This window comes from Phymastichus coffea, unplaced genomic scaffold (assembly GCF_024137745.1).
Source record: "Phymastichus coffea isolate CEN01 unplaced genomic scaffold, Cenicafe_Pcof_1.1 PCOF00298, whole genome shotgun sequence".
Lineage (NCBI taxonomy): Eukaryota > Metazoa > Arthropoda > Insecta > Hymenoptera > Eulophidae > Phymastichus > Phymastichus coffea.
Window position 1 is genome coordinate 20,816 of NW_026707109.1, and position 15,616 is coordinate 36,431.

At 35.1% G+C, this 15,616-nt stretch overlaps 2 protein-coding genes across 2 annotated transcripts in view; both read right to left on the minus strand.

Annotated features, from left to right (window-relative positions):
* LOC131674764 (tyrosine-protein kinase Btk29A-like) overlaps positions 1-15,616 on the minus strand; it is a gene marked incomplete at its 5' end in the record, with an annotated part of 38,211 nt that overhangs the window by 15,198 nt on the left and 7,397 nt on the right. The window contains one exon of the mRNA XM_058953595.1: positions 12,463-12,723. Coding sequence (XP_058809578.1) covers positions 12,463-12,723 — 261 coding nt within the window. The remainder of the gene's footprint in view (positions 1-12,462; positions 12,724-15,616) is intronic.
* Positions 3,544-5,391, minus strand: LOC131674763 (levanase-like). Its single transcript, XM_058953594.1, has one exon. The coding sequence runs from the start codon at positions 5,292-5,294 to the stop codon at positions 3,738-3,740; it is 1,557 nt and encodes a 518-aa protein (XP_058809577.1). The 5' UTR covers positions 5,295-5,391; the 3' UTR covers positions 3,544-3,737.

The window sequence follows — 15,616 nt, forward strand, 5'->3', positions numbered from 1 at the left end:
TGCATTCTCAAAAAACTACTTCCAAAATTACTTTCCTTTTCGATATCGACTTTTACGGTGTGTGCTCTGTTTAATGTTCGTATTCTGTGTGACTTTCATCTTACGTGATACTCTAGGTGTGATTTCGAGCAATTAATATCCTGCGATTTTATCACACAGCGTCTTTTATTCGAATTGATTAAAAATATAGTAGCCTCGATATTTACTCGTGCGATAATCGGGCAAGTGCATTGATGTGTGCGTTACGAACACGAGAAAATTTGCATTACTTCGTTAAATTATGTTGTCAGCAAATCGAATAAACACATGAACATATAGCGTGCGCCGACTTAAAAGCTTCCAATGTTTCTCGAATTAATCTGAACGATATTGTATGAATTTCGCGAAAATCTGATAATTGTCAATTTTTATTTGCATGACAAACAAACAACACGCAGAATGATTGTACATCTACAAAAGCAATTGTTGTCGGGGAGAGCGAGCACCAGTTTTCCTTCACTGAGTCGCGCAATCCGTACGAGGCACCAGAGCGTTGGAACGTTGCACAACAAGCGCGAAATTAGAGGCGAGAGCAAGTGTGGTACGTATATAGCCATGACTCGCTTGCAAGCTCAGAAACCGCAACGTCGAACGACATGGAAGTGCAGAGGCTAAAGTAAAACCGGAGATGTGCCACCGCTGCTGACGAAGTAATCGAGAGTGAGAGAGAGTCGGACAGAGATAGATGGGTAAGGCAGCGGCGGCGACGGCGGTGCAACGCCAGAAAACGGAGATATTATATATTACTTCGAAAGAATGATGAGGCTTTTTAAGCCAACACTTTGGAGCGTGCCGAGAAATGAGTCGTATAACTTTGAAGCTTGTAATATGTCGCACCGGGGGCTTATTTCATTCGGGTGCAATGCATAAACATTGTCGTGTACCCGCGGCGCGAAAGACTTTTACGACGACGTGCGCGCTGTGTTTCATTCTTGGAAGCAATATCCCCTCGCATGGCCAATTATTTTACCTTGCAATTAAAGAAAAGGCGTAGCATTTATTCCTTTGAATGATGGTTACAGCCTTTCGTATAAAATTTATTTTAGCAAAGTTCTCTAGAGTAATTCGAACTGTTAGTTGGATTTTTGACGAAAACTTGTGACGTTAAAAGCAAATTTTCCCACTCGATCGGATGCGATTCAATACAGAATGAGACTCTTAAAAATCGATAAACTCAATATAGTTTCTGTTCCAAATGCTTCTATATAGATGTAGGTTGCTTGGGCACATAGCAGAAATTTTCTCATTTTTCACATTGATGAATTTCTACCTGACGCATATAATTTTCCATCATTCTTTCTAATTGAAATCACTATATTTTGCTACAGTAAAGAAATATATAGCAAGGAACTGTACAGTATATAGTATGTAAGGACTCCCAGATTTTCTCATCAAACTAATTTACCGAGAAGTTTTAAAAATATAAAAAATAATAATATCATCGACCAAAAGAGCCGTGTACCAGAAGCATATACCAGCACTAACAGTCGGAGGTACATAAATTAGGGTCTGAGTACATGTCCTATGAATTCTACGCTAAAAATTATAAAATAGAAAAAACTAAGGTCCTGAAAGATACTATCCAAATTCTTTTTTTTTGTTAGGGGATGATAAGAATCAAATTCTTATTATTGGATACATTATCAGTTAAAAATTAAATCTTATTAATGTAATTCGTTAATGTAACATTAATTTAGAAATAATACGAATTTTTACTTATGAGGTGTATTTGTTTGATATATAAATTGTAAAACATTTTTAAACTTGCATATTATCATAATATTTTATCTTTTGATTTTATGCATCATTATATAGTAATCTTTATATGTTGCACTATATGATTGTTTAAGTTTGCAAAAAATTATGTAATTTATCAAAACGAAATTTCTTATGACATTATATAATAAATATGCTATCTCTTTCAAACAAAATGGAAAACACTAATGATGCTACTTAATGTAATATTTAAGATTCGAAATATTGGCTGAAATAAATAATTTCTTTATAAACTTACTTATTATAAAAATTCAAATAATCACATAGCTCCACAAACTAAAAATTTTCTGTGCACAGAACCAGACCACCTTATCCTTATGTTTTTGAAATCGCTAAATCTGAATCCGGTGTCCGTTTGTCACGATCATGTCAAATTCAAGTCATTTCAAGATCAAATTCTGGAAAAATAGTCAAGTCGATTACTATTACTATATGTTTTTAGGGTCGCTGAATACAAATCTGATATCCGTTTGATTCTACAAGATCAAATTCAAGGTAATTTCAAGGTCGAATATGTTTATTAAGCCAAAAATGAATTTTTGAAATTTCACGTCTAGATATGTATTTTAGCTTTTTTTATTATGACCCTCAAGGTTATATGAAGGGTGATTTATGTTTTTATATAGATGATTATATCTGATTATAGATGATTATATAGATGATATGTCAACTATAATTTATTAAAAAAAATTAAATAAAGTGGACTTCGGATTTGGACTCAGCGACCTCAAAAACAAAGAATTAACCCTATTTGTACACATTCATGAGATGGTCTCAATTTGATCTGACTTGACCTTGGTCTTGACCTAATGGAGAAAAATTAACCTCGGATTCGGATTCAGTGACCTCAGAAACATAGAGATATATTAGTCTAGTCCCATGAAGAAATATTTTCGTCTTTTTGCAATTGACATATAAATCATCTGTACAAAAACATAAAGCGTCCTTCAAATAACCTTGAGGATCATGATAAAAAATAATAAAATACATAGCTGGACGTAAAATTTACCGTTCTTTCAGGATTTGCAATTAAAAATTCATTTTTTGTAGAATAAACATATTGAACCTTGAAATGACCTTGAATTTGATCTTGTCGGATCAAACCGATATCAGATTTATAATTAACAAGTCTAAAAACATAGTAATAGTGATTTGAATTGACTTGACTATTTTTCCAGGATTTGATCTTAAGATGACCTTGAACCTGAGCTAATCGAGACAAACAGACATCGGATTCGGCGATTGCGAAAACATAAGGATATGGCGGTCTGGTTCCATGCACAGAAATTTTTTTTTTGTGGGGTTGTGTTGTCATTAAATATTGATATACATAAACAAATACATTATTATAATCTCATGGAAAAAATAAATTGCATTGTCCTATTTTGATCTGTTCATACAATGAGCATGAAATGTGTTGAATTCTCTTACAACGCTTGTCAGAAATGATCCCGCCGTATTGAGCCAGAAGTGGTATACTTACCCTAATTTTATGATTGCTACAAAAATATATTAATATTTTTGCATCTTCGCTTTTTGAAAATATAAAAGTTAATAAATAATTGATATACTAAGTAATATAAACAGAAATATTTATATAACGATTTATACACAATTTAAACTAATATTTTGTAGACAAGCAATGTATAATTCAAAAATCGAAAAAAAAGAAATTGAGAAATTCAGATAATATTTTGAGAAAAAGTGAAGAAAAATTAATATGCCAATCAATTTTTTATTATTTCTTTATTTGCAGAAAAACTTAAATATTAATACACATAATAAAATTTGATATATTGTTTCTACTTATAATGGAAAAATCAAAACATACAATTTCAATTTAAGGTAAATGTCGTTGTTAATGAGGAAACATTATATAATTATTTAAAATATTATATTTAAGATTAGGAAAATGAAACTGACTATTTCCAAATGCTACGAAGAACTGCAACATTTATCTTTTGAATTTTAATACACTTTGAAGTGTTCTCTACATTACTGATAATTTTGATGTTTTCAAATGGCTTATTTGGGAAGAATAAATTAGTAAATGAGTTTAGACCATCATCAGCTAAGATTTCGATCGATGCAACGTCCAAAATCACTAGTCCAGAAAGCAACTTACTGGTACTAATTCTATTAGCGCGAGCAGTTTCTGCAAAGCGATGGTGGAATGAAACATTTCCGGATTTGCTACGATCTAATTCGTAGATTCCTTTTGTAATATCGAAATTAAACGATACAAATTCGCCAAGATCATTGCCGAATTGAAGACTAACTTTTCCACTCTTCGCACAACCGATATCGAGAACATATTCCATTTTAAGCAAGGATCCAGTTTTGAATGGAATTTGTTGCGTTAAATCAATTGTTTGTTTTCCGCCTAAATCTATCGGTTTTCTTAATGACCATGTTCTTAATGGATCAATCAATTTGTTTAGTTCATCAACTGGACGTTGAGAAACATGAAGTACGCCGTTAACAGTTTTGAGTGATAACTCCCGTGGAATTGTAAATTGACCACGCCAAGTAGATGTTGGTATATTTGCTGCATACATCCAATTTGACATCCACCCAATAATCACGGCTCGATCGTGTGGATCATTGTGATATGGAATAGCTGCATAGTTGTCAAATCCATTGTCAAGCCATAAAACTCCTGATTTTCCGTAGCTTTTGAATTGGACTCCGTCAAATGCGCCAACAAAATATTGCATAGCGCTGCCTCTTGATGATGGATTTAAAGAAACAATCAAAATATCGTGTTTTTTGCCTTGCTCATCTTTCAGTGAGATAATCGAAGGACATTCCCAAACACCAGAGTGGTCGCCTTCGATGGGCTGTATACCAAAACTGCTCAGATATTTCCACGATTTCAAGTTGGTACTCGAGTAAAATGAAATGCGATCGTTGACAGCAAGTGCCATATAGAATATGCCGTTGCGCTCAATAATGTTTGGATCGCGAAAATCCGGACTTCCAGGATTCTTGATTATTGGATTGCCACTATATTGAGTCCATGTTGTACCATTGTCAAATGAATATGACATTGCTTGTGTTTCAGCTACGTCATCGTGATGAGTGTATATTGCCAATAAAATATTCGATTGTTTGTCTTTAGCTATACCTACATCTGCTGCCAAACCAATCAAATTACGTTTTGCAAGAATGCAACATCCACTAAATATTTGTTTTTTTCCATCTGGTTTCAATGCAATTGGCAAATTTTCCCAATGCATTAGGTCCTTAGATCTAGCATGGCCCCAATGCACCGGTCCAACTATTGTACTTGCTGGATTATTTTGATAATATAAATGATAATATCCATCGACGTATATTAAGCCATTTGGATCGTTAGCCCAACCCTTTGGCAATGAAAAATGCACTTGAAGTCTGTACTTTTCTTTATAACTTTGACCGTTGGCAAATAATAAGATACAAGCACAGCAAAATAACAATTGAATAATTGAACAGGACATTTTCAACTTTTTAAATATTATGACGTTCTATTGGTGAAAATCAAGAAGTCGCGCACAACTCAACTACTTTTATCTAATGGTACGCAATGACTGAGCTTTTATTTCAGCTTTACGGTTATTTGTATTAACACCTGGTAGCACGCCCTCTACGTGACTCTTAGCTCACTTAGTAAACTTTTCAACGTAAAATGATAATGAAAATCGAATATCTTTTGCACGCCAAAACAAGATAAATTGTAAGACTTATTTCACGTAAACACTCAAACTATCTCAGACAGTTTCAGTTTTGTTAAGTCATCAATCAAGGATACGATTATCGTATTTTTAATCTCTGATCGGAAAACTAACTTCTTCTTTCATATGAGTTATGATTCTTTGAATTGTTATGAGTCATTTTCTTTTGCATTTTTGCATATGGCATCATACCGGGACTAACAACAAGTATTAATTTAAAGAATTTTCTATCAAACAAATATTTTTTCTTTTTAATATACTATTTTTTTTCGGTCACTTTCAATTATTAAATTATCAAGCACACTTTTACATAAAAAAAAACACTTAACAAGTATGTTACATAACTAGTACAATGAGTGGGACACGTATTAACACGTGAATGACGGTTAAGACTAACAGAAAAAATAACAATGTAGTAACGGAAAAACTAAATTTGTATAGCATATATAACAGTTATATAGTAACAACTATGAAATGTTAGATCAAAGATAATTAAACAGTGTTAACGTATTATTTTGATTTCAATTAACTTATTCTTTCTACTAACAGTAGAAATAATGAGATAATGAACAATGAAAATTGTTTTCCATTCAATAATTATATTTGCATTTGATCGTAATTTATTATAGTTATGTTTAATTTTTAGTTATTATCATGTAAAAATGTCTGTATTTGTTTTATCATTGCATAATAAGAATTATAAACACATTTATAGAAACAGAATTTTTATGGTGGTATGAATAAAAAAACAATTTCTTTAAGAAACTGAGTATGCATACCGAATTAAAGATTTTCATGGTAGCTACGATTGCTCTTGGCGGTTCTCAACTAGGTATTTATGTTATACTTACTTCCCTTATAAAAAAGTGATGGGTGCCATGTTAAAACATTTTATTCATGATCTGATTGACTGAGATGTGGTTACGTGATATACTGTTATGTGGCGGAATATATAGTTTCGAGTTGAGATTTTAGTAATACAAATTCAATTTATCACAAATGAAACGAGTTATAATAAAGATAATGAAAATAAAATAAAAAATTAGGCTCCACTATTATTGATTTAACACTCACTTTGAGATTAGCAGCGAGTAAATCATTTCATGAAAATATGAGGTTATATTTTAAAATTATTCTGATCATTTTATATTACTAATAGTTAATGTAAAATTTGAATGTGTAAGATTAAAATAAATATTGTAATGACGCAATGTTGATTCTAAGAGTAAACTTTTAATAGTAATTGACTCGTATTGTTGAAAAGAACTAAAAAATTATTTACAACATTTTTTGATATAATAAATCATGAATTTAGAATACGTAAAAATGTTTTATTAATGCGTTTTTTCTTCTGTGATATGTGTTTTATAAAAAAATAAAAAATCCACATTTAAAAAAAAAAGTGATAATATATATACATATTAATTAATATTACAAGAATGAAAAAGAAGATAAGAACCCGCGACACGCGTCTGACGTCACTAATATTGCAAATACTCGAATGTTCTGGCATGAATCATGTTAGAATTTGAAATGACATTACATGTTTCTGTTTAAATTATTATACTTTGAAATTAAGTTGAAATTACTGATTCTTTTTTATAAACGTATGTAAATACTTAATTTCAAATAATTACTCTTTTCTGTCAATATATGTATATATTTAATCTCAGACAATAATTCTTTTTATCAACATGTCTTTTCTGTCAACATATATGAATATTTAAATAATAGATGAGTTCTTTAAATTCACATCGTCTGTAAATTAGAAGCGTTAACTGACGGTGTCATATCAGGTGTGATAAATGCAACTCTTAATAAATGTGAAAATATAAGGTTAGATATTGAAATATTTATTGAGATAAATATTATAGGAAAATAACAAGTAAAAGAACATCAAAGTGAAAGTATTAAAGAGATCAAATTCAAGTTTGTCAATCTGACTCATGGAATAAGTATGACTTTATCATTGAGAGAAAGGGGAAAAAATTACAGGAAACTACCTTTAATATTCCGTTATTTTCATTCAGTTTAAAACTTACGTAAATATTTGAGTCATTTAAGTTTACTTCAGGAATGGTGAACGACTCTGGTAAATACCAAATGTTCAACAACGACAAAATGACAATGACAAAACATTTGAAAATAAAGGTAACTATATGTAATTTATCCGAATTTCGATTTAATATTTCTTAAGATAATAGGATTTTTAAATGGCGTGACCAATAAAAGACACAGATATAGATTGTATTTTGACCAAAACATTAGAAATCAAAAGGTTTAGTAGTTACTGAAACAAACACGAACCGTTTATGTCTTAGCTACATGTTTTTATAATCGTTATATTCACTAACTGTTATATAACAGATTAAATAAATCACGCTACACTACACTACATAATCAACTACACTAGTGATAAATATTTAAATTTGTCTTCTCGCGCACAAATAGAGAAGCTCGAGGTGGAATTAGTTTTACGGAAATAAGAATATTATTGATGTTATTATAATTTAATGGTCAACTCATGATTAATATATTTTAATTGAATCTTTAATAGGCGTAGATGAAATTTCAATAAAAATTGCAAATTCTGATATCACAAAAATTATACAAATTTTTATCTAATTGAAATTAAAATGACTAATTCTTCCATTTTGTCCCAAAAACGTCCCGTCGAACAGAGAAAAAAATCTTCCAAGTTTGTTCACAAGTATATTAATAGAACACAGACATATTTGCTGAGTAATAATAACCACATACCTGGTGTAATTTTGCCGTAATCTCGGTAGCCAATTCATTGTTATACGATAATTGCAAAACCAAGTATGGCCATCACATTTTACAAACGAAGGATGTGCTTATTAATAAATTAACTTTCAGAAAATTTTTATCAATATTTTATCGCAGATCAATTTTTTACACTGGAGTTTAGTATCCTATATTTATAGTATGTATTCAAGGGATTGTTGTGAATGAACTAACGAGTGTCATTAACAAAATATGTTTGTGCTTCGCGCGCGCACACACATACACAAGACTATTTCTGCCTCTCACATATATCGTTTGAGCTTATAGCCAAAGTCTGTCTAGTACGTAGTATCACATCGAAAGTAGTTTTTGCTCGTGCTTTCTTCAGCCGTCGCATTGACCTCGATCCTTTTCTCTTTTTCGCGAAAGCGCGAATTTCGTTTCCATTTCAGCAACACACATATCTACTACACGCGTGTGCGGTCAAAGGCTATATGAAGAGTTGTATACCAACTAAGCTTTTGCTCTCAAGGGAACTCTTTTCCTAGTTTCTCTCTTGCGTCTTCTTCTTTCCCCTTTTTTACGCGCGAGAGCTATATCCCATTTCCTTTGATCGCGTTATAGTTTTCCAAGCGCATAGCACCAGCAGTAGTAGAAGCGGAGCATAAGATGGAACATTGATTATGTAACGCGTTGCTGGCTGCTTTAAGATTTAAGCTATTGCGGCTATTGCCTGCTGGCCATTTCGTCAATGGACTTATCTTCTCGCGGCTTGTGTGCGTGTGTTTTACGAATTAATGGGATATTAAGATGCATCTTTTGACACGGTAAGATCAATTAAATAAACGGATCATAGAAGATCTTATACAATTAATTACTGCATTGTTACTCGTCTGTGCACTTCGCCGAACTGGTGGTGGAACACGACGAGACAAAAAAACTAACAATACTAATTGCGCAAGCGTTGCTGAATATCAATTAAACGCTCAATCGAATTTTTTTATTTCTTGCTTTACTTCCACACAAGTAAAAGAGAAATACACGCGTGACCTGGCCTTGAACTTTTTACTAGGTCAAAAATGTTAGAGATCCTAGATTTCGCACGTAGTAGCTGAATTCAAAAATATACAGAGCAGCAGTATTACACGCCGGCTACGAGAGCTTAATACGACCTTGTACATACAATGGATTAATTAGACCGTGATACGAAAATACACCGATCTTAGAATTTCTATCTTCGCTAATTAGAACGGAACACTGCTATCCGTAGACTTTTCTATCTCATCGATTCCGATATGTTTTACTTTTTCAATTTTCCCTAACAATATCTAAACCCTCAACTGTTCTAAAAACAGGTGTATGTTCTGTAGTAGCGGATGATTGGAGGCGTGTGGGGGTGAGGGAGGAGACAAAATTTTACTAAAGTTACACCCCCTTTTATCGCGTGACGAGCGATACAATCACGTTTCCTCGTTGACGTCGTCTCGTTTTACACGCGCGGTTCACAGGGCTACATTGTTTCAGATTTTATGAGTCACGTGGGGGTCATCAGAGATCCTAAAGAGCCGCCGCGTCAGCGCCCAGCGCGGCTATAACTCATCCTCGCTCTCTGCTACAGTGCAGTGGTCCGTGTGTGCGTGTGTGCATTGACGACGAGATGCTGCATTGTAGCCGATAATATATTAAGCCGCACGATCAATTGCTTATATAATCATCGTATGCTCTTAGCCTTACGTCAGTTCAATACACGTAGCGGACTTGTGATTTATGCCCCTTGTACTCCAATCTCTCACTCGCCTCTGTATATGTGTGCATCTTGTGTGTATGTGTGTGTCTATTGAAAACTTACTCGCTTTGCAGCAGCGGAAAATCGGCTTATATATGCACAACAATCGAGGATATTGTACGTACGAAGGGCTTGTTCTTATAATGGAAAAACGACGAAGAGATATATATCGTCTTGGATGTACATATTTGTTACTGCGTGCACTTGCGCGCGCATATAAACACGTACACAATCACAATCTCGTATTGATATACCTGAAGAAACGAGCGGAAAGTTCCTGAAGATCCATCGGCAGCCGAAGATTTTAGTTTCAACGGGTTGATGTTGATGCTGCTGTTGCAGTCGATCCCTCATACCGAGGGTCCACTTGACGGAAGACGTGAGTAGCGAGCTCATGATGTGCCCACTGCATATCACATTCGCAGACGAGAGAGAAACTGGCGAAAAAACCACGCGCATACGGAGTAGACTTTGAATTTACAGAGCGGAGCGGCAACGGAGAAGGAGGAGGACGTGTATCTTTTTCTTCGTGCGTCGAGCTGGCAAGTGGAGCGAGTTTCCTTATATCCCCTCTTTCTCTCTCTCTCTCTCTCTCTCTCTCTCTCTCTCTCTCTCTCTCTCTCTCTCTCTCTCTCTCTCTCTCTTTCTCTCTCTCTTGATTACTCGCTGATTTTTCGTCTCTTGCAACAAGAGCGGGATTTTCGGCTACCTTTCTCCCTGCATTGGCGTATTAAACTCTGCCATTGGTTCTGCAGCTTCTTCTCACTCTTGCATGCGCTTGTGTTGTTTTCTCTCTTCTTTATCGTGCGCGCTTCGTGAATCTCGAGGCTTTTTAATTCCGGCGTCCCACACATGTACATTTGCTGCGGTCACGCTAACTGTACCTTTAGCTTTAACGGATATATGAGACAATGGTATACGTAATGTGTAGTTTTGATTTTCTTTCTTATTCTTCTTTTATTCGTGATTTTCAACATGATTAACGATCCCATGGTTGAGAGTGCATGGACTCTTTTGTAACACAAAGAGCTTTTAACCTGTCTCTCTCTCAACTCTCGGTTTTTCCGTTATAATATTCGACGAGCGTAAAAACAGTTGGGATTTTCGTGCGAAATTATCGATCGGTAAAGACGTTTGGAAGAACCATTGAATTTTTTTATCAAGCAACATCACTGACAACGACAACGATGTCATAATGAAAATAATACTTTGATGTAATTAATAAAGATGGAAAAATATTCTTTCCAAAGAATGATTCAGAATATTTCAAAGGAATTCTTGTTTCAAAATAGTAGCATAAACAATTCCTTTCGTTACAAAATGCGCTTCTACTATGATACACCCGAGAATAAAGAGAATTTATCGCAACATAAAAATTTATAATTAGCAGAGAGTTTATGTTATATAATTACAAAATTGTTTCGAAATAATTTTAAATTTTTCTTTCGATTTATATTAGCTAGTCGAGAGAATTCTGTAAATTAAATTTTTCACTTATTTATAAATAATAAATCTACGAGGAATTGACGAAAGTGTATCGTGAAAAACAAAATGTTTTACAAGCATATCATAATTTTGATAAAATAAAATTCCATTAAATTATCCTGAATAGTACGGTAATTAAATTGACATTCGAAAAAATAAAGATTCAAAAGCAGGAATTAAATTCACTTTCACAAAAGTATCGTCAGTCTGCGATAGAATTTCAAGATAAAAGAAAAGGAGATATCAAAAAAATGACATGATTCCAGTCGACAGTATGCACTTCATGTGGGATAAAGAACGATGCCAATTCCGACGCTGATTCTAGATACGGAATGCATAGTAAGCGAGGGGCCCCGAAGTCGGCACGTGAAGGAATCGCTTTTGAATCTAGCACTGAAATGATTGTACGAGAGACGGAAAATCCAATAGCCAAGTGATATATGTATATATTTCATGAAAACGGTCATTTATTTTTGTGAATAAAAGAGAAAGTTTAATTGATAAATAGAATTGTCATTAGGGTAAATAGCTTTGTTGAACAACTATATACTTTTTTTAACAGCTCCAGTAAAACATTGAGAGCAACTTGTGATATTCGCAATGATTTACTGGGATAACTTTATATAGTTGAAGTCGCAATCAAAACTTCAAGCGGGTACACGCAAAGGGAAGAGAGCTCTGTAAAGGCAAAAACCTTGAAGGAAAGATTAATTTCCTCATTAACGACAAGGAGATATAAAACTGCTGAGATATTATCAGGGTGGCATTTAAATTTTTTAACTGAAAAGTAATTACAGCGATAGTATCGTTACACAGCTGTAAAAGTATATTACATATGGCGAAGAATTAATCTGATGTTAGTGTGGCGGCGAGGACAAAGGCGAAAAAGAGAAGAGAAGGTGGCAGAGCACTCACCGTTATTAGAGCGCGCCTGTACGATAGGATTGTTGTTAGCCTCGGAGCAGGTGGTGGTTGTGGTGGTGGTAGTGGTGACAGCGGTGGTATTAGACGCGGAGGTGATGCTGGCGACACTCGATGGCTTGCTACTTGTGGACCAGGAGCTGCAGGTGTCACAGCCTTCGGCCGAGCGACTCGACATGCGGCAGCAGGACCACCGCTTGCCACTCCAAAAGCCCGTGTGATAACGTCCGCTTAGACCTGGATTTTCGCTGCACACTGGAAAATTAATGGTCGGATTTCATGCCAGTCTGCGGCTCTGACACTAGGATTTACTTTTTTGGTTAGAAAAACAACAAGCGAAGCAAGAAATATCATGTTTGAAGGAAGGACTTTCAAAGCTCAATATCAATTGACGATATACAATTACATTAATACGTATCCCATATTTTACAGAGAAAATAAAAGCAGTCGACTATCAATATGCATTTCAGAGCTAGACAGTCTTTGGGAACAACGATGGGATGATTTCAGTTTAAAAATAGCACATCGAATTATAATCGAGCGTAAAATTTGGGGTTCGCGATCGAACGGGAATTGCGTGTCGAAATGACTAACGAGCCATCGCGCATGTCAGAGGGACAAATTGATTAATGAATGTTGTATCGGAACTGAACGGACAGCATTAAAGGAAAAAAAAGCCAGTCGCGCAGGTCACGCATCTGCACGGGAAAACAATGTACTCACCAGAGATAAAACGTCACTTTTATTTTGTTACGATCTCTCTCGCTACGTAGCTAACGGCGAAGATACTTACACTTTGAAAAAGTCGTATATTTTTTAACGTCTCTTCGATAACTCTATTGCCGATATATAACCAGACATACACGTATTGCAAACTTGGACTATTCGCACGAAGTCGTCTCGTGCGGGGTTTACAAGGGATTTAAGTGTTCCTCGCTCACGCTCACTCTCTCTCTCTCTCTCTCTCTCTCTCTCTCTCTCTCTCTCTCTCTCTCTCTCTCTCTCTCACTTTCTCCCTCTCTGATCCCTGATATTTACGCACCTACGACGTTAGCTCGGAAGGTACAGAGGATAGGATCTAGCGATTGTAGCTCCGACCATAATCCTCCGACCAAACATAGATCCGACTAGGATTAAAGAGCTGCTCTTGGTCGACTAAGCCATTGATTTTTAATCGAGTTCACCCCTGAATTGCGCGCTGAGAGCGCCATTTGCTTAAAGTCTCTCCGCGTTCAATTCCGTATATGTATGTGTGTGTGTATGTGTGTGTATGTATGTGTATATATATATATATATATATATATATATATATATATATATATATATAGAGCATAGGGTCTCGATATCACCCTCCCTCTTTACCAGCGCCACGGCAAATGTTGGCTTTCGGCAAAGTTCCTTAATTCGATCGAGTCAACTTTGGGCACGGTGTGCAGTGTACCAGTAACTTTACCCGGACGTATTTTTCGTTTGATATATACGCCAGATTTTTCACCACGCACGCTGCCTTCTGAGGTTGACAACTGAGAAAGAACTGCGCGGGACAATAGAGTTCTGTGCGTAGTAATTTGATTTTTCTCTCGAGAGCGAGTGATTGATCGTCGCAGCTTGGAATATAATGGATTTATAGCACATTTCTTATTGCCCCTGCTGTAGCGGCGCCAAGTCCTTACCGTAAATGATTGGTTCTACCAGGCTCTTATTGGTTGATGGTTATCAATTGGTTTCAAATCTGCGAATCGTCTTCTCTGTATCAAACCAATGAATAACACTTGAATTATTACCTGGTATGACTCCGTCAATGTGATGCAATTTGGAATCGTTAATTCAGTAATAATTAAAGCGATTACATTCCAATCTATTGCAGTTACGCAAGTTTTAATACTCATTGAATTAAGTTTAATTTGTTAATGTGTACACTCAATGTGTACACTCAAGATTAACCAAATTCAAGTTATTTGGTACACAAACGGTAACTGTAATAATTAAAAAGCGAGTCCGCTTAGTATTCATTGTTGACATCGCAATTATTATAGCAGGACGCGAGCGCTCTTTGGCGGAGAATTCATAATATACACGCTGTATGCTGCAAAGAAAAACATTTTTATTGAAAACACGAGGAAGATAAATTGAGAAATATACAGTGCCGACGTAATAACTCGACGTCTAACTGGTAGTGGCGGCAGTAAAAGCCCAATTGCTTTATTTTTATTGAAAGTAGAGAGTTAAATTCCAGTGCCAGCTAGCGAGATACATCAGGTTGACACGCGCGGAAGGTTAACGAGAGCCACAAGCTCTCTCTCTCTTTCTCTTCCTGTGAGAGTCGAGGAGGCGGCCCAGCGTGTATTATACGCAGTAAATCGCAGCAGCCCCGACGAACAGCGCCGAGCGCGGAATGTTTTGTCGTGAAAGCAACACTCGACGAAACTGCCGTAATGAGCGTGCGAATGTCGACTCTCTCGGTAGCTCGCCAACTTTAGCCTGCTCCATTTCACCCTTCTTTATTTGCATCGGCAGTTGCGCGAATTTTGCCTTCCCCTCTATCTCTCTCGTAACTTTGGAGTCGCTCCGCCGAAATAATTATAATGATTCGCCCCTCTACTTACTCTTCCAGCTAGCGAATCATCTATGTCAAGCGTCGAAGTTTAATTTGATTGCTGAAATTAGACTGTTGATCAACGCAGTCTTTTATTTTTTATACGAAAAATAGAAGTTTTTTCATTGTTATTACGAATGTCTTGATTCAAAATTTTCAGCAACTAAAATTAATACATACACATATATTCAATAGCTATAATTATATCTATCTATTGATCGGTTTATGTATGACAATGGTCATTATCTGCTAAAATAATTAATCTATTAGTCTCGAATTACTATCTTCAGTCATGAAAGTAAACGATGTGTATTTTTAACGTTGCACATTATTAAAAAACTGTATTTTATAGCTGTTTTCATCGGTACGCCATTTTAGATTTATATCTCTTGATTATTTTTGTATATTTTCTCTCACGATGTGTTTCACTCTAGTTATCTCAAACGCCTTATGTGCATCATTAATTTAATGTTTGGACCATGACTTAGAATATGAACCGTAACAAATGGCAACTCTCGATTGTGAGTATTTCCACGAGTTTTTAAGATCCGC

Excerpts from the sequence above, each read along its gene's own strand:
- LOC131674763 (XM_058953594.1), bottom strand. The coding sequence starts at position 5,294 with ATGTCCTGTTCAATTATTCAATTGTTATTTTGCTGTGCTTGTATCTTA.